This window comes from Caretta caretta, chromosome 6 (assembly GCF_965140235.1).
Source record: "Caretta caretta isolate rCarCar2 chromosome 6, rCarCar1.hap1, whole genome shotgun sequence".
NCBI classification, from domain to species: Eukaryota; Metazoa; Chordata; order Testudines; family Cheloniidae; genus Caretta; species Caretta caretta.
Genome location: NC_134211.1, coordinates 66,577,025 through 66,598,503, shown reverse-complemented (window position 1 = coordinate 66,598,503; position 21,479 = coordinate 66,577,025). Strand labels below are relative to the sequence as shown.

Here is a 21,479-nt window from a genome sequence, read left to right as displayed (position 1 = left end):
ATTCGGCTGCCTCCCAGAAAGGATCCTAGCTCCTTCGGATGTTACCTCTCTTTCTCAACACTCTAGACCAGCGGTTCTCAAACTGTGGGTCGGGACCCCAAAGTGAGTCGCGACCCTGTTTTAATGGGGTTGCCAGGGCTGGCGTTAGACTTGCTGGGGCCTGGGGCTGAAGCCAAAAGTCTGAGCCCCACTGCTCAGAGCTGGAGCCGAAACCTGAGGGCTTCAGCCCTGGGTGGTGGGGCTCAGGTTACAGCCCTCACCCGCCCAGGGCAGATGCCCTCAAGCTTTGGTTTCGCCCTCCCAACCCAGGGGGCAGGGCTCAGGCTTCAACTTTGGCCCCCCGGCCTGGGGTAGAGGAGTTTGGTCTTCAGTCCCCATTCCCAGGGTCGTATAGTAATTTTTGTTGTCAGAAGGGGGTTGTGGTGCAATGAAATTTGAGAAACCCTGCTTTAGACACAAAGCACTACTTCCCAGATTAGACAAAAAGATATGCTGACATAGGCATCACCATCCCAGACAGATCAATGGTGCCATCTACTCCTTTATCCTGTCTCAAGGCCCGATTCTTAAGAGAAAGGCATAAAACACCCACAATGCAGCTGTCTGCAATAAGATTCCAGGGAGAGACATTTTTTCCTGACTATCCTTGCTGTGCGCATCAGCACTGATAGCCCTAATCATTTTTGTATTTTAGATGGTATAACTGAGGTATGGTGTCAAGGGAACCCACAGAGGTACTTTAGACTAAGATAAGATATTGGTATTAAGCACAATGCTACCAGTAAGAGAACATTGCCCCAGAAGGGTATAAAATAATGTAGCTGGGGGAAACCTGGCTCATCACAGTCAGCATGATCTGTACAGAGAAGGATGTGGAACTCGGAGAGGAGGGAAATATTCTGAGAAGGAATAATGATTGCAGGTATGCAAGGAGATTACTTACTATGAGATTAATTGGAAGGAAGAAAGGGGGAAAACAGTGCACCCCATGGAGAGATGGGAGTCCTGGAGCAATAATACATTCTGGATTTCGAATGGTAATTGAAAATAAGGTTTGTAACTAGGGTTGTGTGTCTGTGTCGATAGGGCTCTGTTTGAAAATCCTGTGGTTGAGAGGGGCTAAGCGTGCTGCTTGGCCAGTGAACCAATGTTGCTACCGAGAGGACGATGGAGCTGAGACAGGTATAAAAGGTTGCAACAGGAGTCAGGAGCTGTCTTTACAACCCCTCCATTTCTTTTGCCTTTTAATGTTATAATTCTATCCAAAAAGCAACTGAGTTTATTTGGCAGGATTTATGAATCCAGGATGCCTTCTGCTAATGGTTACATCACTCTCAAGGGCCCAGAGCCTGGACTGCATCCAAGCTATATTGGGTACAGCTCAGGAAAGGAGGGGTGAAAAGGTGACGGTGTCTTTGGGAATATATCCAGAGCTTCCCTAAACATTTCTTGGTACTTTAAATATGAACACATATAATAGTCAAATCTTAGACTATTTACAGCCTTGCAGAAAAGAGCAGCAAAAGGCTATTAACCCCCTGTGTGTTAACTGCCACTGCAACACCTGTGCAATGAAGGCATGTGTGTTCTTGATAAAGCTGGCATTCTCCTGCACCCAGACATCTTCTTCCAGTCACACTCTGGGAATGGTCTCCTGCTGAAGAACAAGCTATTGCAGGCTGGCATCTCAGCATGATGACATCACTCATTGTGATTTTATGTTGTAACAGAATAGCTGTTGGGTTGGGTCGGATCAGGCTGATCCTAAGACCGTTGTTTCAGATCTCCAGTACAACTGTTGACCCAGCCATAGCTTGACCTGGCCCTTGTAAACTATCAAATTAGTCCTTCCCCAGAAAACTGGGTGTGTAAATTCCCCCTTGTCTCCTGGAGATGGCTTTTTTATTTTCTACCTATATTTCCCTGCTCGTATACGAGTCCTTGGTGTAACACCCGTAGCTGTCTCTCCTCCTCTTTCCCTCCTGTACAGAATGTTTCTCCCTTTGCTGATACAACTGTCACAGGAATCATCCCACTATATTCCTGTAACTGTTACCAAATCACATTCATGATTGTCTTGCTGCAGCATCCCCTTGAGTTCTTCCTACCTATTTCCTGTGATGCCCTAGCATTTGTAAGGATGCACTGGAAGAAGTCGTTCCTTCTCCTTGCACTTTGCTGTCCTGTTTGCATCATACAAGCTATTTACAACCCTCTTCAACCTCTTCCACTACAAGTCTACAATCCAAATCCCTTGAGATGAATCCCTTGGTGCTGACCATCTCTCTCTTCCCAGCTACAGCATGCCTGACTCAGTGAAACTGCTCTCTCTGCATTACAGGCACTTCCATGCACTTTTCCCCTTCTAGTCAATATCTCCCTGGCCAGACCACCCATTGCTGGTGCATAGGGTCCAAAGCTGATCTCTTATTCATCAGTCTGTCTCACTCATTCATGCATTTCCCCTCGGTCAGAAATAACCTGCTGGATGTCTGTCTCTCCTTCCCACCTCGCCATTTTAGGAATGGTCCCATCTGTGGAGTTTAGGGCCTCTCAATCTTTTAAATGATCCTCCAGACCCCTAATCCTGTCCTCTGAACTGGTATCAGTCTGTATACTCCTTCTCTCTCCTCCTACCTCCTCTGCCGTATACACGGATGAATGAAACATGCTACAGTTCTGTTGCTCTGCAGTGTTTCTCCTCTCTACCAGCTGGCTGATTCAGAAGCAGCAGTAATTCACTCTGGAAACAAAGGAGCTTTCAGTCAGCAGAAAGAGGAAGAAAACATCTAGATCAAATCCTGACGCAAGGCAGCTGAGAATCAGATAACTGGGACGGGGGTAGAAAGGCAGCAGCTGCCCTCAAGCCCTCCCTTAGCACATGGCCCTGTGCGATAAATATTCAGGCTTTTCTGCTATAAGTGTATTATTGTTTTCTTCTCTGTACATGGACATCCCCAGGGGCGCTTTACATTAAGGTTTATGGGCCTGCAGAGCCCAGGAGCAACCACCGACTCAACACTACTTCGTTTAGCCACAGCGCAAAAGGGATATCTCAGCAAAAGAGCCCTTGCTGAGCAGTACAGCGACAGGGGAGTTTCCCATTCTGAGCTCACTGTTCTCATATATTCAAAACTATACACTGGGCTTGTTTTGTGTGCATGTGTACAGACTTGCGTAAATATAGAGATATTTTATAGGTCTGTGTATTTATGACAAATACGAAATCTATTATTATAGGATCCTTATAATGAGCTGTTTCTAGATGCCATTATCCAGTTTTTGTCCCAACAGCCTTCCTTTGCTCTGCTCAGCCTCTGGTATGCTTTCATCTATTGTCAGCCACGATGACTAAACCCCTGTCCCTCCTGGACCCTCGAGCAGAATCCACAAAGTTCATTATTAGTGTACCACCCAGCTCCATTTTCCTGCCTTCAGCAACACACATCCACAGAGTTCTCTAATTTGCAATGGGTGTGCCTAGGAGAGCATGTTTTAACATGCCAGAGAAAGCAATACAGGGTACAGAACTGCCCTGTCTGATACATAAAGGCATCAGAAATACAAGCCCTGGTTAGCTCTCCTTGTTGGGCAGCTGTCCATTGGGTTAAAGCAGTAGAATGACCTATGCCCCCTTGCCAACTGTCTCCTCTGCTTGGACGTCTTGTACTCCAAGGACATGGAGGATTTTAAAGAGTCAGATTACTCAGGAGAATGGGATATTGGGGTGACATGCTCTCCGTGGTCTGTGGCAGAGTAAATGGGCTGCTGTGCTCCAGAGCCAGCACTAGGCATAAGCAGACTAAACAATTGGTTTAGGGCCCTGAGCAGCTCAAGGGGCCACCTATTAGATTTTTATTATGTTTTAGTGGGGGGGAGGGGAGGCAAAATATTCCTGTTTATGGCCCCTAATGGGCTAGCACCCCCACTGCTGTGCTCTGAACCAAGTGGATCTTTTAAAGGTCATTTCTAAGTTTAGTGTAACATTTGTAACTCCTAGGTTAGGGTGTTGCTGGCCTGATTTGTGTCATCTTCTGCTTATAAAGACAACTGTGTCTAGAGTAACCAGTTAGCAGTGTAAAAGGGATGCCTCCAGCTCGCGTGAGGATTGGTACTCACCCTGCCTCTGAGAGCAATTCCAATACACACAGTGCTCTAAGGAGCCCATGAACCAATCAGGATACAAACAGAACTTATAGTACAAGGTACTGTGGGGAGGAGGTATGAAACCCAACGGGGAGGGGTAGAGAATGTTGGCAGTACCTGTGTGGTGTTGACCTTTCGGAGATTTCTCAGCTGCTCAGGGAGACGAGAGACAGATAAGTAGATAAGTAAAGAGAGATTTACTTACTCTGTGTATTTCAGACAGATAAGGTGGGTGAGGTAATATCTTTTATTGGACCAACTCCTGCTGGTAGGAGAGGAAAGCTTTCGAGCCACACACAGAACTCTTCTCTGAAAACTTCACAGAAAGCTTGTCTCTCTCACCAACAGAAATTGGTTCAGTAAAAGAGATTACCTCACCAACCTTGTCTCTCTAATGTCCTGGGAGTGACATGGCTACAACTACACTACGGATTGCAAACAGAGACAGCACTGGCAGGTATCAGGCATAAAATTCCTGTTGGAGACACAATGATTTTATAATTATAGCATCACTTTATGACTAAGGAGGAACTTACATTCTAAGGTCTTATTTTTTAGCATTTAGGGTCCAATCCATGTCACTTGAAAGATTTTCATTGGCTTCAAAGAGCTTTGAATCAGACCCTTTAGAAGTTTCCCAAAGAACTGCACTGGGCGCTGTATTTAATCAGCCCTGTTCTCCACTAAGTTGGCAACTTTATATTGTGAGCTGCTGTTCAAAACTCCTTGGAAATTCCTCAAAAAAAATCTGTTACTTGAGCCACAGTTAGCATGTCTGGGGCTTACTGAACCCAATAATCCAATTGTTAGACTCTAAGTTGATCTGGTACAAACCTTGCTTATTTGGGTGCACAAGCTTATTTCCAAAAAAAGAGATGATGAAAAGTGCCTTCACATTGGAGGATTAGCTACAAGAGTCTGCACAATGTTACCTGCTGGAAGAGAAGGTACGGCTATCCACTTCAGTGATAAAAGATTAAAGTGGACTTGGTTCCCTATGTCTCATTGTCAAGTCACGTAGAACATTTGTAGCATAAAACTACAATCACACCCAGAGACTGCATAAGTCATTTCTCATATCCAGTTTGATCTTACAGTACTTTGTATTTCAAAGGGTATGTCTACACTACGGAATAAGGTCGAATTTATAGAAGTCGGTTTTTTAGAAATCGGTTTTATATATTCGAGTGTGTGTGTCCCCACAGAAAATGCTCTAAGTGCATTAACTCGGCGGAGTGCTTCCACAGTACCGAGGCTAGAGTCGACTTCCGGAGCGTTACACTGTGGATAGCTATCCCACAGTTCCTGCAGTCTCCGTTGCCCATTGGAATTCTGGGTTGAGATCCCAATGCCTGATGGGGCTAAAACATTGTCATGGGTGGTTCTGGGTACATATCGTCAGGCCCCCCTTCCCTCCCTCCCTCCCTCCGTGAAAGCAAGGGCAGACAATCGTTTCGCGCCTTTTTTCCTGAGTTACCTGTGCAGACGCCATACCACGGCAAGCATGGAGCCCGCTCAGGTAACCGTCACCGTATGTCTCCTGGGTGCTGGCAGACGCGGTACGGCATTGCTACACAGTAGCAGCAACCCATTGCCTTCTGGCAGCAGACAGTGCAGTACGACTGGTAACAAAGAAAGTAACAGAACGCCACTAGCCGTCAACTACAGCCCCCAACTAAAACCTCTCCAGCGCATCATCAAGGATCTACAACCTATCCTGAAGGATGATCCCTCACTCTCACAGACCTTGGGAGACAGGCCAGTCCTCGCTTACAGACAACCCCCCCAACCTGAAGCAAATACTCACCAGCAACTACACACCACACAACAAAAACACTAACTCAGGAACCTATCCCTGCAACAAACCCCGGTGCCAACTCTGTCTGCATATCTATTCAAGGGACACCATCATAGGACCTAACCACATCAGCCACACCATCAGGGGCTCGTTCACCTGCACATCTACCAATGTGATACATGCCATCATGTGCCAGCAATGCCCCTCTGCCATGTACATTGGCCAAACCGGACAACAACAGACTTAAAAGTGGCAATTCTTCAACAACAAAATTTCAAAAACAGATTCCAACGAGAAACTGCAGAACTGGAATTAATTTGCAAACTGGACACCATCGTATTAGGCCTGAATAAAGACAAAGTGGATGGGTTATGTCATAAATATAAAGGGAAGGGTAAACCCCTTTGAAATCCCTCCTGGCCAGGGGAAAGCTCCTCTCACCTGTAAAGGGTTAAGAAGCTAAAGGTAACCTCGCTGGCACCTGACCAAAATGACCAATGAGGAGACAAGATACTTTCAAAAGCTGGGAGGAGGGAGAGAAACAAAGGGTCTGTGTCTGTCTGTATGCTGCTCTTGCCAGGGACAGAACAGGAATGGAGTCTTAGAACTTTTAGTAAGTAATCTAGCTAGGCATGTGTTAGATTATGATTTCTTTAAATGGCTGAGAAAAGAATTGTGCTGAATAGAATAACTATTTCTGTCTGTGTATCTTTTTTGTAACTTAAGGTTTTGCCTAGAGGGGTTCTCTATGTTTTTGAATCTAATTACCCTGTAAGATATCTACCATCCTGATTTTACAGGGGGGATTTCTTTATTTCTATTTACTTCTATTTTTTATTAAAAGTCTTCTTGTAAAAAACTGAATGCTTTTTCATTGTTCTCAAATCCAAGGGTTTGGGTCTGTGGTCACCTATGCAAATTGGTGAGGCTTTTTATCCAACATTTCCCAGGAAAGGGGGGGTGCAAGTGTTGGGAGGATTGTTCATTGTTCTTAAGATCCAAGGGTCTGGGTCTGTAGTCACCTAGGCAAATTGGTGAGGCTTTTTACCAAACCTTGTCCAGGAAGTGGGGTGCAAGGTTTTGGGAAGTATTTTGGGGGGAAGGACGCGTCCAAACAGCTCTTCCCCAGTAACCAGTATTAGTTTGGTGGTGGTAGCGGCCAGTCCAAGGACAACGGGGGGAATATTTTGTACCTTGGGGAAGTTTTGACCTAAGTTGGTAAAGATAAGCTTAGGAGGTTTTCATGCAGGTCCCCACATCTGTACCCTAGAGTTCAGAGTGGGGGAGGAACCTTGACAGGTTACTACAAAAACTAATTTTCCCCCTGCTGATACTCACACCTTCTTGTCAACTGTTTGAAATGGGCCACCTTGATTACATTGAACTCATTAGCATGACAAAAGTGATTTTTCCTCCCTTCTTGTCAACTGTTGAGAATAGCCCACTTCCACCTTAATTGAATTGGCTCGCTAACACCCCTCCTCACATTTGGTAAGTTAACTCCCATCTTTTCATATGGTGTGTATTTATACCTCTCTACAGTATTTTCCACTTCATGCATCTGATGAAAGCTTATGCCCACAAAAGCTTATGCCCAAATATATTTGTTAGTCTCTAAGATGCCACAAGAACTCCTCATTGTTTTTGGTGATACAGACTAACATGGCTACCACTCTGAAACCTAGTGCTGCCTGCCTGTATGTATTTCAGACAACAGCTAAATCTCTGCTCATTCTGGCCATGAGTCTCAGACACTCTGCTGAGGCTGGACCCAGGCAATCATTTCCAGTAATTCTGTCTTAACTCATTATTATTCTTGCCTCGGAGACACAACATGTTTGTAAAGAGCTTTAAAGGAAAAAAGTGCTAAGTATCATTATTATGAATAATACAAAAGTCATCAAGGAAATGCATTCAAACAAAACAGGAACAACTAAAACAAGGTAGAGTGAACAAGGTGGTGGCAGCAGGAGAGGAAACACTAAATGGTATAGAAGTAGTGAGCATCAGATTAAAGAACATCACATTAACCTATGCATGTAGGTGTAAATCTAGAGATACCAGTGGAAGGTAGGAGTCTCCAGATTAATACACACTGGGCAGGATTTTCAGCCAGACTTCAAAACAGCCTCCTGTTGCAATTCAGAGTGGGGGCAAATATGAGTCATTAGACATCCTCTAACTACCTAAACGGCCAGATCGTATACCCCTTACAATGATGAGCAGTTACATACTGAAATAGCCTGAGTAACTTCAAAGGGACCGCTTTGATGATTGGGATTGCCACCAGCATGGGTAAGGGATTTGTAATCTGGCCCAAAAGATGCAAAACATGCAGGGTGCAGTTATTTTCAGGCACAAAATTACACTTGCAAAAATGGAAGCCAGGACAAGGCCTGGCTAGAAATCAGGCCCATTATGTGCTAGACAAACCTCAGCATGATAATAAAAATCTGCATAGCCAAGAGGGAAGGATGACTCATGTGCAAGAACTTGAGAAAGTGGCTGTCATCTGAGGCTTTGTCTACAGCAGGAAAATTCACTCTAGTCTCCCGTGGCACAGCTCCACATGCAATAGAAGTGGTGGAAGCTGTTCTGTAGACAGAGCTTGGGCAGTTTTACTGTTGTGTTATCTCCCCCTGCTCTGAGTCTCAGTGATAAAAAACGCCTCAATCCTAGCCTCCACCATCACTACCATTGATCCCAACTTTCCTAGAATAGAAGCAGCATTAGGGCTTGTCTACACTGAGGCCTTTGTCTGTGTTGTCCATCTGTCTTGTCTTGTCTGACACCTAGAGCGAAGCTCTAGGAGGCAGGGACTGTCGTCTTTGTTACTTGTCTGTACAGCATCTAGCACAATGAGCCTGTATCCTGCACCTAGGCACTACTAATACAAACAACAACAGAGGAGATGCTGGCAACTGGGCTGGTCTCCTCCCTGGGTCCCCTCTATGGAGCCTGGGGTCCCTCATGTGTTGGGAAGAGGAGGGAGAGATCCTGCCAGTTCTGCTTGGTACCAGCATGTTCTGGCTGGCAAGGAGGGGAGGCAAAGCCTGGGACAGCAGGTGCTGCTGAGGATGGAGCACTGGGAGAGAAACTCATATCAGCCAGCTGGTGCCGCAGGCAGACAGTTCATCTGGGGAGCTACCTTCTGCTAGCTATTGCAGGCTGCAGCTCACTCTGCCATGAATCTCAGACACCCTGCTGAGGCTGGACCCAGACCAAATTCTCAGTTGTCGCCTATGCCAGCACCTCCCCACTCAGTTATCTGCTGCCTTCCCTGGTCTGACAGCTGATGTCGTTAAAATAAAGTTTGCCTACTTCAGACTAAAACCAGGAACATGAAAAGGGAGAAGAGAAGGAAAAGAGCAGCCACGAGGACACACCCTTCAAACAAATTAAAGGAGGGCCGTTCACAAGCAGAAACACACACCCCTGCCTGCAGCTCACACCAACTTGATTTCTATATTTGCACTATCATTATTAATTTGTATCGTTTCCAAGTCCATGCTCTCGAGGCACCTCCACAGAAGGCAGTCTGTTTTGAGGCAATGTCATCACATGGAAGTGGTCCCAATCAGTGTAGCCAGGCAGCACGCGTCCTTTAGGGCACGTGGTTCATTGTCAGAAGGTCTTCTTCCCAAACTCCCCTCCCACCCAATGATACCTGGGAATTTCAGAAGCCAGCAGACTGTAATTTTTGTAGATTTGTGTGGGCACACGCTCAATTTTGGAACGCACTGGGCCCACTCCTACTCTCAGTCATGTCAGTGTTCAAACTCCCATTGACTTTAGTGGGAGCAGATTCAGACCCATGATGTGATTCATCAATCTCCGCTCGCTGTTCTCAGAGCTGAGACAGCTGGATTTTCCACAACATTCACAGCTACTAAAAAGCCGGGGGTGGGGGTGGGGAGGAGGCAAAATCACTGTGTCCGCATACATCCTTTTCAGCACCCCTGCACACATCCTCCTTATGCGCTTCTCCTCATACTGTTAAACCTCCGACTAAACCGGATCAGAACCTCCGACTAATCCATGAAGCCATAAGTGGTTTGCTGTCATATGCTAGCCTGTCCATGTACCCATTCAGCTGGGGAATCATAGCATTCAGCCAATGACACTGTGGGAGCAGGGCAGGGCATGTAGATTCTTTTTCAGGCACTGGTGTGGGAGGCAGGGGAATTAATTTGATTAATTTTATTGTCCATGAAAGAATTAAAGGCAAATACTGTACAGTGCAGGAAGGCACAGCACAAGCCTCTCACATATAGCTCTCCCAGAGCCCCTCCAACTCAGCTGCATCATCCCTATTATTCAATCCCTACACAGCTTTGGGAATGGACCTCTTTACTGACTTGACACCTCAACTATGTTTTCGATCTGAGCACATTGCCCACGAGGCAGCGATAGTAACTCTGTAAGTTCCTATCAAGCTGACCCTCCAATGCCCCTGCTATTCCAGCTCTGGCTCCTCTCAGAGTTTTGTCAATATATCTCAGTCCTGCACTGCAGTACCCCATCTCTTTCAAACCTACATGTATTCTGAGCAAAGACTGGCCAATAATATGGACATGTTGGATTTGAGACTAGGTAGGGACACACATGTCACTTATGACATATGTGAAGCATGAAAATAGGTTTCAAGAGGTAAAATATTTATTATTATTATTAAATTATATAGCAGCAAAAGTATGCTAGTGTTTTGGGGAGCTACCTTCTGTTAGCTAGCCCCTTCTAAAAGACTACATATAGAGAGCTTTTAATTCATTTCCTGGGTTTAGATTTCCAGCAAATGTGAAGGTAACTCCTAAAGTTCTATCCTTCTGGCACCTACCAGGAAATGTTCTAAATTTGGGCTCTTTTAGAATAGCAAAAACCCAGTGTCAGCTGGTACAGCATGGACTTTTGACCTGGGGCTTCTATAGAAGAAGAAACATTAGCAGTAACCTGATATTAGTGGTTTTATGGCCCAATGGAAGATATGTGCTTGACAGTAGTGATTAGAGGTATTTAGCCAGATGTTTTTGTCCAAGGGCCCTGGTTTGTTACTCAACCCTTGACAGAACATTGTGCATTTGTATAATACAAAATGTCAATAGCCTCCAGCAATGACAGTTGCCTATGCTCTGATTCATCAGAAAAACTTCTGTCTGTATTTCTAGGCAAAAGGTTGAGAACGATTTACAACAGAAAAGTTACTGTGTCTACAATGAAGCCCACACATGATGGTTAGTTTTTTTTTTCATGCTGCCATGTCACTGGACAGTCCTTTAAGCCTCTTTTGGAGTACCGTTGACTTCAGAGGTCCATACTACTCTGGCAAGACTGAAGGGTGAATTACCTTTATACAAATACAACCATCTCACCTGACTCCTATTCTGCATGTGACTTGTTTGACAGTGAACACAAAACAACTGTTCCTGCCTCAGCAGCAGGGCTGCTCTGGGATTAGCTCCTACTACATCAGAAGAGGAGTAACAGAGCTCCACCATTTTAAAGACACAATACCTTTCATTAGAGGAAAACTGTGCCTCCAGCAAAATGTTTAAGTACACCTTCCAGTTCAGTTATTTTCAAATTCTCACTGATCTCTGTGATTGCAGGAATCACAAATGGGGGAGGGACATTTTTAATGCCACGTGAGGCAGATTAAGCGTGACATTCCCTTTATGACTATGAGGAGTTATGCCTTTAATCTGTCATGGAAGGAACTAGGAATGACCCATCTGAATGCGGTGGTGCTTCCATTCCTCTCTCGGCTATTAAAGAGCATCTCCTCACACCTTCTTAGCTGGGCAGTTCCAGCATCCAATGTGGCTCTCACACCACAGAGGCACTTAAGGACAGACTGTTAAACTTTCCCTCCTCTACAGATGCACCACCGTTTCCATCCATTACACATTCTTTCAAGAGAAGTTACTGACTTTAGGACACATTGTCTAATATCAGAGACGAGCAGCGTAAAGCCATCCCCCAGAGATTCTCCCGCTTCACAGTTTCATGGAACAATGTGGTGCGTTGCTCACATGGGATGAACTTTTTTGGCTCTTTTTTGGCCAAGGGTGCTGGTTTTGAGCCAATTGTGTTAGCAGCTAGCAAGGAGAGATTGTGTAGCATACCCAACTACCTCATGGACCTTCTAATGCAATGACTAGCATGTGTGTGTACCACTATCCTCTATTGTGGGGTGGGCAAACTTTTTGGCCAAAGGGCCACATCACAGTTGCAAAACTGTATGGAGGGCCGGGAAGGGAAGGCTGTGCCTCCCCAAACAGCCTGGCCTCTGCCCCCTATCTGCCCCCTCCCACTTTCCACCCCGACTGCCCCCCTCAGAACCTCCGACTCATCCAACCCCCTCGTTCCTTGTCCCCTGACCAGCCCCTCCCAGAACCCCCCACCCCTAACCGCCCCCCTGGGACTCTGCCCCCTATCCAATCCTCCCTGCTCCCAGTCCTGACTGCCCCGACCCCTATCCACACCCCCGCCCCCTGACAGGCCCCCCAGGACTCCCACACCTATTCAACCCCCCCACTCCCTGTCCCCTGACCACGACCCCTCAGAATGTCCACCCCATCCAACTGCTTGCTGTCCCCTGACTGCCCCCAGGGATCCTCTGCCCCTTATCAAACCCTCCCCACAGCTCCCCGCCACCTTACTACTCCACTCAGAGCAGCAGGAGCTCACAGTCCCACTGTCTGGCCAGAGCCAGCCACACTGCTGTGCTGCCCAGCAGGAGCGGCAGGCCTTAGCACTGGTGGCACGGTGAGGTGAGGTGAGGCTGCAGAGGAGGGGCTGGGGGCTAGTCTCCCCAGCCGGGAGCTCAAGGGCCTGGCAAGACAGTCCCGCGGACTGTAGTTTGCCCACCTCTGCTCTATTGGATACTAGAAAGTCAGACTTGCTCAAGTGTAGATGATCTAGTTCCCTGCTGTTGGCTGGAAGTGCAGAGCATACAATCCTTATGACAACTAACAGAGATTCTCCCTTATCTCAAGTGGCAGAGGCCTGTAGTTTTGGAGCAGAAGGTTCACAGTTCTAGCTCCACTGATGACAACCATTAGGTCTAGGTGGCATACCTCATGATTGTCTAGTTCCATGTAGCCACAGAATCACTATCAATGACTTACTATTAAAACTGCCAGTATAGACTTTCTAACATATATACCTCAGTGTGTGTGGTGACTGGGCCCCAATACCTTGGTGGAGACGTGGAGGACAGATACAACATCAAGTGTATGTCAGTCAAGTATTAACTTTTTCAAGTGCATGTATATAGTCATTTTCAAACAGGACACCCATTACCCTAAGTTCTCTACAAACACTTTAGCTGCCAAAGTTGAAACCCTCTACTCCAAGTTTCATGCCATCCCTGGTAACAGCCACTCTTGAGAAAAGGTGCTTAACTTACTGAAGATGCAGGAAGTGGCATCATTGTTAGCGTGAGCAGGAGGAACAAGTTCTTCATCGTCCTCTGTGGAATAAAGAGAACATTGATCAGAACTGCTAGTTTCTTGCTCCTTCATGGCTAGAACTCTCTGTGGAGCACAGGTCAGGGACGGAAGGGGGCAAGCTGGTCTGGTGGGAGATCTGATGGAAGGGACTATGGAGTGAAATAGAGATTTAACAGGAAAAGATGATGGACTGAAACCAAAGGCAAGGAACAAGGAACAAAGGTAGTTTGTCACTATGTATCCCAGACAAATCAAGGCAACTGTGAAGACTGAAATTATCCTCCACAGCAAGCCAGCATGTAATTACTGATCCCCAGCATTTCTCCTAAGCTTGCCTTTGGCATAATGAGAACACCATCACAGGGCATGGAGGGGAGGGGAGGGAAGAGGGAGAGACATGCTGTTTCTTGTCCTCCCACCCATCCATTTATGCATACAACATACCTTTTAAAAAAAACAAAAAAAACCCTATGTATTTAAAATAATAATGTTCTGACTTCAGCCAATCAAAACCAGGAAATTCGCATGTTAAAGATTCTTTCTGCATCTGACTCACCCTGTTTGAGTTGGAGGAGCTTCAGGAGCAGGGTCTTAGAATACAGGAGGTGATCTTGCATGTCTAAAATCTTCAAATTTGGCATCTAAAATCCATATTTAGGCATCTAAAGATCTAGCCTGATTTTGGAGAGGTGCTTACCACCTGCAGCTGCCTTTGAAGTAAATGGAAATGGTCAGGTGCCTACATTTATTTAGATGCCTAATATGGAATCAGGTGTCTAGCTTTAGGCACCCAAGTTTAAAAGAATGTGCCCCATATGAGCAGCACCAAGATACAAGAGTTTGAGTGAAGGGCTGAATATGGAAAGTTTAGAGGGAACATTGCTACAGCAGGATCAAACACCTGACTAGATGAGATATATTGTCAGGTGTGGGCTCCTTAGCAAGGTGTCCAATATTTAAGATGCTCAAGCTGCATGAGTATCATTTGCCAAGCCCATCCAGCAGCGCCTCTGGCCTATAGGGCTCCAGAGTCACCGGGCTTGCCGGCATTAACACAGTCAGCAAGTAAATACAGCTCACATGCTGTTCCTGCCTCCAGGTTTCCTCAGAGACATTGCTTAGTAGTGAGGACAGTATGGGATCTCTTCACCATTCCTACTATGTCAGCTTATATTTCTCAGAACAAACTTCCTCTTTTGAGCATTAATGCCATTTCATTCCTTCGAACTGCCCTGCCCCACTGTGCCCACAATAGCCATGACAAGGCTCATTCCAGCCACCGGGGATTGTCAGCAGTGCTCAAATTTTAGGAGGAATGGGCGGGGGGGGGGGGGGGCGGAGAGAGAGAAACCAACCCCTAAAAGTAGTAAGGTGGCTATCTCACTTCTGTCTAATGGCCCTCTTACTTCTCACTGCTGTTTAAATAAAATCAAGGCACTTGACATTCAGGGCCCCCCTACTTTTTTCTCCAAAAGTCAATCAGTGATTGTCATAATCCAAGGATGCCTTGGTCAAGCCATCTTTTCTCTTCATCAGCCCCAGGAAGTAAAGGTGACATAGGAGCTGCTACATGGGTTCAATGCCTCCAAAGCATCTCTTCCTTCTCAAGCACAGACATGGACCTAATTTTTAGCCTGTCATTTTAATACTCTGTCCCTTTAATATTAATACTTAATACACACGATTAGTTCCAAGCTCCCAGTTGGCTGAGATGCAGAATTTATAATATTATTGAGAACAGTGTTGATATTTAATAATTATCATCAAGACTAAAACCTTTCCTGCAGGAAAGTATCAAGTCAAGAAAAAGACACCTGAAAGTAAGGCTGTCTAGAGTAGCATCTTTTTTTCTAGATGCTCCCAAAGTTGCTTTGAAACAGGAAGCTGCTGTTCTGGGAATTTCACAGCTGCTACAAAACTTCCATGGTGCCATGTCTTGCGTCTGGGGAGAATCTCACTGCTCTTAGCACTGACACATAGCAGATAAAATAACATACTACAATGCATTGAAAATATGCACATGGGTTCTGGTAATGCCCACTATCCCTGTATACTGGGGCAGAAAGGTTTACTCTTTAATGTTTCTTCCATGGGCCTTAGAACTACAAAGTCCCTACAGGAATCCAGTTATACAAAATTCCCAAGGCAAAATAATAGAGTAGAGGGGAGAGGAAACAGAGAAAACAAGCATGAGGAGATCTCTCTTGAGAAGCTAACTATGTAGATCATGAGAAAATGGAACTTCATGGGGTTTTTTTAGATGGACTTCAGTGGGCTTGAATCAGGCCCCTAGTTCTTCCTCTGAGACCAGTGGAGGATTATGCACGAATGTATATGAGAATCTGTCAAGTGTTCTCTATTCACATTTTCACTTTTTCACATTCTTAAAATCTAGGGAGAAATGGCCTTGACATTCTCCTAGGAGAGATAATTTTGATGTCCTCATCCCAACCAATCTACTGACTTCTGGCTGGAGAGGTGGAACAGGTGCACAAGGCTCTCTTTACCCAAGTGAATCCTGTACAGTGAGCAACCCTGAAATAGGACTCAGGTCTTGTGTGAAAAGAGCCACAACAAAACTTGTTTTTCTAATACCTCCCTCAGTTGAAATGTTCAGGAAAGACCATGTGTCCATGCTCCTAACCAGGACTTTGGAACAACCAGAGTCAGGACAGTCACTGAATAATCCCAGGTCTCCAAAGAAACCAGACTCTGCATGCTGAGACAGGACACTGTGTGAGTTTCAGTTAATTCCAGTGATATACCTAGCCATGTCTGACAGATTCAGTAAACTTATTTGTTCTGTCTTTTAACACTGAGTCTTACTGTAAGAATTAAAAGCTCCTACTGACCAGGGTCACAGTAGCAGCTCTGTTCATTTCCCATTTCTCCTTGCATTGGGAGTGTGGGGTGGAGTTTTGCTGCATGTGGGCTGTGAACTGAAGCTATGGGAAATGACTGGCCCAATGCTGCTGCCTTGTGTGCCTCCTGTCCCATTATAACTCATTACACCTTTCCTTATGGTTCAAAAAATACTCCCTTTTCATTCTGTGCTGGAACTGCATGGCCTCTCCTTCCCCCTCCCTCCATCCAAGATGCAGCAGCAGAATGTGAAACAGCTGCTGGGACACTCCCTATATGAACATTTCTGCCACAGGGCTGAATCCTGGTCACATTAGGAACAGGGATAAGAGGAATAAGTTCAGCATAAATAAGCGGCCTGAACCTTTGCCCAGAATTAGAGAAGGGCCTGGCCAAAACCTCAGCTCTGAACATTGCTGAAGGTTGGGAAGAATCCAAACTTTGTGGCTATCTTTGAAACGAACACCTCAGAGTAGACTGGTGAAGGGGATGAACCAATGCTTTGGATCCAATCACTTAAACTTGGTTGAAGTTTGGGTCCAGAGCCAAACTTTGAGACTTTCTTGCTCTGTAATGGACCAAACCAACACTCCAGAACCAAGCACCTTAAATTTTGGACAAGATCTGATCTGGGTGTGAATTTAGCAGCTCAGGGCCACCTGTCTCTGTCCCGAGAACTCAAACTGAGCCCCAACCTGAACCTTTTTAAGATTTGAAAGGGTGGGCCTGGAAGCAGAAGTGCCAGAATACTAAGAGGGGCTGCTTGGTTTGAATCCAACCTGGCCAGAACGAGATCCCACCAATTTTGTGAGAGGTGGCACTGGTGAAATTTGCAGCCCAGCTGTGCAGTCCCAAGAGGCTGGGATAAGCATCCAGACTCTCAGGTTTAACACTGAACTCACCCAACACTGAAGATTTTGAGGTTCACCCACTACTAGCAATTAGGAGGCCTGGAATGAGCTGATAGTCTGCACTGTAGCAGTACCTCCACCGTAGCTTTGACTACACCAGGGGAACACTGTGGCAATGGAAACTAGAAACTCAGTGAATCTCATTTCATTGCAAACTCCAAACTCAGACCAGGCTCAGTAAGGCTCGCACCTTTCAGCGAGCTCGGGTCTATGTTCTGACACAGCCTTGGTCCAACTTATAGCTTCATGTGAAATCCTGGGCACCTTTACCCAGCTCTATGGGTGTCTGCCTAAACAGCTTGTGCAAAAGTCATATCTGCATTTGCAAATGAGGCCATAGAAGCTCAGGATGAGTCACTGCACACCATGCCCTTTTGGTCATGAGGAAATGGCTGATACGATTTAGGCAGCTGCTCTTCAAAATGGGTTACCCATCTCTCTCTCTCTTTTTAAACTATATCTTTTCACAAAATCATTGGACAGATAGCAATGCCTGGTTTACACGCTAAAAGTCCAGACAAGAGCAACAAAAATGATTAAAGGTCTAGAAAACATGATCTATGAGGGAAGATTGAAAAAATTTGGTTTGTTTAGTCTGGAAAAGAGAAGACTGAGTGGGGATATGATAATAGTTTTCAAGTACGTAAAAGGTTGTTACAAGGAGGAGGGAGAAAAATTGTTCTCCTAAACTTCTGAAGATAGGAAAAGAAGCAATGGGCTTAAATTGCAGCAAGGGAGGTTTAGGTTGGACATTAAGAAAAACTTCCTAACTGTCAGGGTAGTTAAGCACTGGAATAAATTGCCTAGGGAGGTTGTGGAATCTCCATCATTGGAGATTTTTAAGAGCAGATAGACAAACACCTGTCAGGAATGGTCTAGATAATACTTAATCTTGCCATGAGGCAAGAGACCGGACTAGATGACCTCTCAAGGTCCCTTGCAGTCCTAAAATTCTATGCCAGGACAGATTTTCTGGGAAGTCTAGAAGAAAAAGAAAAGAAAAAAAAAATCCCAAGAAACATACCAACTAACCAATCAGAAAGGGAGTTTTAAAATTATGGAGCTTGATTCTTAAACTGGTTTAGTCATAGCTGAAAGTTTACATGAACAGAGAATCTGGCTCATGATGTTTTAAAAAAAGTTTCCCTGTTTATTTTCTTAAAATGTTCCTAACTTTTGTTTTGCACACCATATCCCCAAAATGGCTCAACTCCATGGGTTTTTTTTTTTTTTTTTGGTTTGCTGGCCATGCCAGGGAGAATCAGGTAACCTTTTTAGGGTTTGTGGAGGGATTAGCATAGGAATTAGAGATTTAACATGAAGAGCGTGAAATGGGGTAAGCACGTCCTATACAGAGGTAGGCAACTAGGGGCTCACTGGAGCAGCGATATAAAGAGGCTGGGAGAAGCCATATGAGGGTTAGCTCTCCCCTGGCTGGAAACAGGGTCGGGAAGGTCTGAGGACCAAGCCAGGAAGCATAGAGAAACTGATCCTTTGCCTTAGACAGGAGGATTAAACTGGGTCCAAGAGACTTCTTAACTTAATCGCTGTTTCTTTTCTCCCCTGCCTGAAGCAAACTGTCTTTTATTTGACATTTCTATCTCTGTTTTTCAGCAAGCCAAAGCAAGCCCTGGTCCTGACTCCCTTTGAGCCAAGGTGGAAAAATACTCTGTATAGAAAATGAGCAAGCAAGTGTGTGTTAAAATGGTTGTATTGTGTTTCCCTTCCCACTCTCCTGTTACCTGCAGCTAAGACCTGGGACACACTCAGACAGAGCTACGTTTAAAATTTTAAAATGTCTGTACATATAAACTGGCTGGAAATGCTAGGAGACAATGGAGGGATGGAGCACGACTAGGAGACCAGAGGGCAAACAGTGGCGCGACTTGGTGCTTGAGAAAGGTTTACATGGCAGTGGGGAACTGGCTGGATCCCCTAACTCTTCATTTCCATACTCGTTAATGTTTGACCTTTTGTAAAAAGGTGCAGGATTCTAAGAAAGTAATTTTATTTTTGTATTAGTCATCACTGAAACACGCTTTCAGCCGTAACTTTTTTCTTAAATGAAGTTGTTACATTTTTAAATTTGAGGTGAATTCTGAACTTAAAATAAGATACAGACGATAGCAGCAACAGGGAGAGCACTCTCTTACTTCATGGTTAAGCGCAGGTGCTTTGTAAGTTTCCCCTGCACAGCTGTCAACATACTTTAATTTCAACCTGCAGCATTGCCTGCTATTCCAATCGGGAACCCATGCAGCTCTGCCAACACACCTCAATCCTAACCTGCAGCACCTCATGCTATTCCAGTCCTATCCACCCCTACAGATCTGCCAATGCACTTCAGTTGTGATCTGAACCATGCCTGGCAATTCCAGCCCTGTGAGTAAAGCTACGTTTGTGGTTTTGTATTAAGGACTAAACCAAGACACCCATACAAGCTTCTGACCCAATTAGTACTGAGGTCTCCAGTCACTACCCCATCACTTTGACACCTAAATCCCCTGTAATTTGGGAGGGAGAGATGGTGAGATCTGGGGCACTGTTCACAATAGACATATGATTATATCTAGATCACTGATAGGGCCCACCCAAGCTGGCCACATTATCACAAGAGATTCTTACAACAATGCCAAGCTTAGCAGAACTTCAGGAGAATCGATCAAGAGTAACTCATGGCAGACACTGTTGGACCTGAGAGTCAGGAACAGGCATGGACAGGCAGACAAAAAGCTTGTTTCAATCCCACCACGTAGGCACTGTGAAAAGAGCAACTGAAAAACCATCAGCTACAACAGTGATGTCAGATTCTGGCACCTCCTGACCAAGGGGATTCCACAGTGAGGCTTCACCTGCACACACCCACAAGGGGTGGGATGGCAAAGCGAGATGAGGCTATGTCTTTGCAGAAATTGCACATCTGTGGCTTTCCTACCCCATGAAATGCACAGTACAGTCATATTAGTGATGTAGATGGAACACATTTGTAGGTATGCCTTGTGCATCAGAGAAGAGGTAGTGGTTGTCCCAGCCTGTAATGTTCCATTACAAGGAAAAATACAATATTTCATGAGGCTAGTAATAGGCAGACAATAAGGGATCTGTTCAGGTTTAGCCCTCTGCAACAAGCCTTCCAGAGTTAAGGTTGCAACCAGGGTTCCATTACAAATTTCTTCAAAAAAATAAAGATGTAATTGTAACTTGTAATTTAGCAATCTCACTGACTACACATGTTGATTAAGTCTCTATTACATTCCCCCATATAAAAAATTTAGACAGCTACAAGCCACAATAGAATAAACCTACAGAAAATACATGACAAGAATTAAAATTAAAAAAGCCTAAGCATTAAAAGGAATGAAAAAGACTAGCTAAGGATTTACATTCATATTCTAATACTGCTATGGGTCATTAATTTGGGGTTTGGATAGATTAGGAAAATGAGTGGGGTTTTAAAAGTTTTAGCTGACGTGTATTAACTAACATGATTTTAAACACTAGCACTGAATGTAGACAAAGACAGTGATGTTTAAAAACTTATCTGCTCTGGTTAACACACGTAACTTTGGGAAACTTCTTAAGAACCTAACTAGAGTCTAGATGCTGGGTAATTATCTCCAATTAAACTATTCCTCCCTCCTCAACAACAACAACAGACAATTTTCTCAACCATACAAGTATTGTAATAGTCCAAGTGTAAACATAAAAATAATCTGAACCGTTTTCTTTCTCTCTTTGTGCCTGTGGGGCCCGAGTCTTCTCTCCCTTAGTGGTGTAAATCAGAAGTATGTCTGAGGAAGTGATGGAGTTACACCAGTTTTATATTGCTGTGTAAGTGGCAGGAGACTAAAGCTAGCAGAATTGAAAAATCCTTTTGACTCCACTAAAAAAAGTTAAGAGGCCATACCTGCGCTAGGAGAAACAGAGCTTCCGTCTCCAGGGCTGCCAGCCCGGCATCTTTCAGCAGTTGCTAAAAATTACCTTTAAAAAAATAGCTTTATGAATGTGTGATCACTCCTGGCACTGCAGTGTGATATGAAAGGAAGCGCATATGGGACTGTGTGATCAGAGAAAAATGATAACTGTGTCATCTAAAAATAAACCTGCTGTTTGTTCCGCAAAGACCCATCACTGTGCTTCCCAAGTAGCAGCCAGAGCACAGCAGTCACTGCTCTAATAACTAAGTAGCAAAATAAACAATTCATGGGTGGTACAGTTTTTCCAGACATCATCATACATTTGCATGTTGAGTGTGTTTGTGCATTTGCGTGAGCGAGCAGGAACACATGGCGTGTACATATGCACAAGCAC

The 21,479-nt window shown here is 44.9% G+C and overlaps 1 protein-coding gene across 2 annotated transcripts in view; it reads right to left on the bottom strand.

Moving 5' to 3' along the window:
• Positions 1-21,479, bottom strand: part of PAPLN (papilin, proteoglycan like sulfated glycoprotein) — a 68,231-nt gene that overhangs the window by 42,457 nt on the left and 4,295 nt on the right. For both annotated transcript variants that reach the window (XM_075129662.1, XM_048855095.2), the window contains exon 2: positions 13,353-13,415. In XM_075129662.1, coding sequence (XP_074985763.1) covers positions 13,353-13,415 — 63 coding nt within the window. The remainder of the gene's footprint in view (positions 1-13,352; positions 13,416-21,479) is intronic.